General features: G+C 40.9%; 1 protein-coding gene across 1 annotated transcript; it reads left to right on the top strand.

Annotated features, from left to right (window-relative positions):
• Positions 1 to 321: 321 nt before the first annotated feature.
• Positions 322 to 2,097, top strand: LOC137092119 (transmembrane O-methyltransferase homolog). The gene is made up of 3 exons (XM_067456390.1): positions 322 to 556; positions 912 to 1,108; positions 1,636 to 2,097. The coding sequence occupies exons 1-3, from the start codon at positions 352 to 354 to the stop codon at positions 1,927 to 1,929; spliced, it is 696 nt and encodes a 231-aa protein (XP_067312491.1). The 5' UTR covers positions 322 to 351; the 3' UTR covers positions 1,930 to 2,097.
• The last annotated feature ends 437 nt before the right edge of the window (positions 2,098 to 2,534 follow it).

Genomic DNA, 2,534 nt, shown 5'->3' on the forward strand with positions numbered 1-2,534 from the left:
CAGTGATGTCTCTGTTAGGTTGACCTGATGTTCAGTGATGTCTCTGTTAGGTTGACCTGATGTTCAGTGATGTCTCTGTTAGGTTGACCTGATGTTCAGTGATGTCTCTGTTAGGTTGGCCTGATGTTCAGTGATGTCTCTGTTAGGTTGACCTGATGTTCAGTGATGTCTCTGTTAGGTTGACCTGATGTTCAGTGATGTCTCTTTTAGGTTGGCCTGATGTTCAGAAATGTCTCTGTTAGGTTGACCTGATGTCCAGTGATGTCTCTGTTCTCTTTTAGGTTCACCCAATGTCCAGTGATGTCTCTGCTGGTGTTCTCTGTGCCTCTGTTCCCGGTTGTGGTCGTGATTATGGCTCTTTTCCACTCACCGTTGTCGGCTCTGTGCTGTCAGGTGTATTCTGCCATACTGAAGCTTTCGCACAGGAAGGTCTGTGTCAGCTCCACTCACGCATATGTCTTCTCCAACTGCACCCACGGACAGGCTGAGAGTGTCCTGCTGACCTTTGACCTCTATTCCAGCACACACGCCTCCTTCAACATTGGCCCTCAGAAAGGTCAGTCACTGGGGTCTGTTATCTTGATGTGTGTCTCCTTAAAGACTTTTACTAATCACACCTCATTGATATACTTTTCACTTTTCATATTCATCTTCTATGCTCGCTTTTAAAGCATTTCATTGTTGTCTTCTGTGAACTCTCTCTGACCCTCAAACAAACCCTCTTTCTAATGTATTGTTAAGACTTATTTATTTAAATGGCCAGTTATGATTAACTGCTTCTGCAGCTTAGCTTCCATAAATGTTCTTGGTTGTGAACTATGTTAGAGTACATCTACTTAGTAAAGCTGCTTAATCAAGTAATGTCCTGTGAATCTTGTACTCTGAGTAGCATGTTATCTTGTGGTTGTCAGGTGAGTTTCTGGATGAGATTGTGAAGCGTGAAGCCCCGCGGAGGGTTTTGGAGTTGGGCACACACTGTGGCTATGCTGCAGTCCGGATTCTACGTCTGCTCCCTCCGTCTGGAGAACTGCTGACGGTAGAGCGTGATCCTCTGACAGCAGATCGAGGCGAGGAGATAATACTGGTGGCAGGCTTCAAACACCAGCAGGTGTTACATTACTGTAGAAGAGTAAATGATCGAAGTGTTAACATGTTACATTTGACTACAAGTACTTACTATACTTACTATAGTAATAACAGTAAATTATGCATAATAACAGCTAACCCTAAACAAAAACCCTAAAACTGTAACCCTATAGTAAGTACATGTACTTAATTAATATTACTCAGTTCTTATTTGAGGAAGTGCAATATAACTACGTCACCTTAAAATAAAGTGTAACCAGATTATTAAGGCAAGACACTACAGGTGAACTGGGTAAAAATGTAGATAGCACTATATTTTCCTCAGTTTAATAATCACAGTATATTAATATGGTTATTTTGTATTACAAGCCTAAATTTACATTTCCACTAGTTTGAAAGAAGTAATGTTATGGGGGAAAAAGCCACAAATTTAAAATTGACTAGTACCTGAAACACAATTGTTTTAATTTGATTAATTAAATAAATAACTTGTTAATTATTATTTTGCTGATGCTATAACACTCATTAACCATGGTAAAATGACCTCAGTTTCAGGTGCTGACATGCTCCTCGGCCGAGGCCATCTCCTCTTTAAACTCTCACCCTGGGAATGATCGTCTGGATCTGGTTCTAATGGATCATGACCCTGAGCTTTACCTTCAAGACCTGCTGGCCTTACAGAGAGGGAATCTGCTCTCTACCTCCTGTGTTGTGCTGATCAACAGAGCTCTGACGCCTGGAGCTCGAGACCTTCTGGAGTATGTGACGGCCAGACCGCAGAGCTTCAGCGTGGGCAGACACCTCAATGGACTGATGGAGATAAGAGTCCATACGACTGTCTGACCTCAGGCGTCTGAGAGCTGCACGAACGAGTCCTGAAACCCAGAACTGAGAGAGCATTTTACCACTTCTGGCTCCATCGTCCTGAAGTCATTGGGTTTTTGGTTAAATCTCTGACATATGTTGTGGTTACAATTCTTGTTTATTTATTTAATTCTGACTTCTGATATGATCTTGCAGTTGTCTTCCAAGTCAGGTCTAAGGACCAAAAAGTAGGGATGTTAATTCTGTTCAACTAATGAACTAAATAAAATGTATTTAAAAAAAAATCAACTCACTACCATTTTGCCAAGAAAGTATAACTAGAATTAATAATTTGAACAGAGACTGAAATTTTACTTGTAGAGATAAATGGGAATCTTTTAAATATAACCCAGATATCAAGCAATTACTGAAACAATGTTGAGGCGTCAATGCTAACTGCATTGAATTAACATTGAATCAGGGCCGTGTAGAGACCGTTGGAGGGGCAGGTGCTCAAAGTATAAAAGGGGCACATGGAGCAAGGCTTTTAATCGGGCTGTGCTCAAAATATCAATACAGCAATATATTGTCACACATTCCTTTCCGATACGCGTTTCAATACGGATGTTTCTGTATTGATATAG

This window comes from Pseudorasbora parva, chromosome 11, assembly GCF_024679245.1.
Source record: "Pseudorasbora parva isolate DD20220531a chromosome 11, ASM2467924v1, whole genome shotgun sequence".
In the NCBI taxonomy this organism is placed as follows: domain Eukaryota; kingdom Metazoa; phylum Chordata; class Actinopteri; order Cypriniformes; family Gobionidae; genus Pseudorasbora; species Pseudorasbora parva.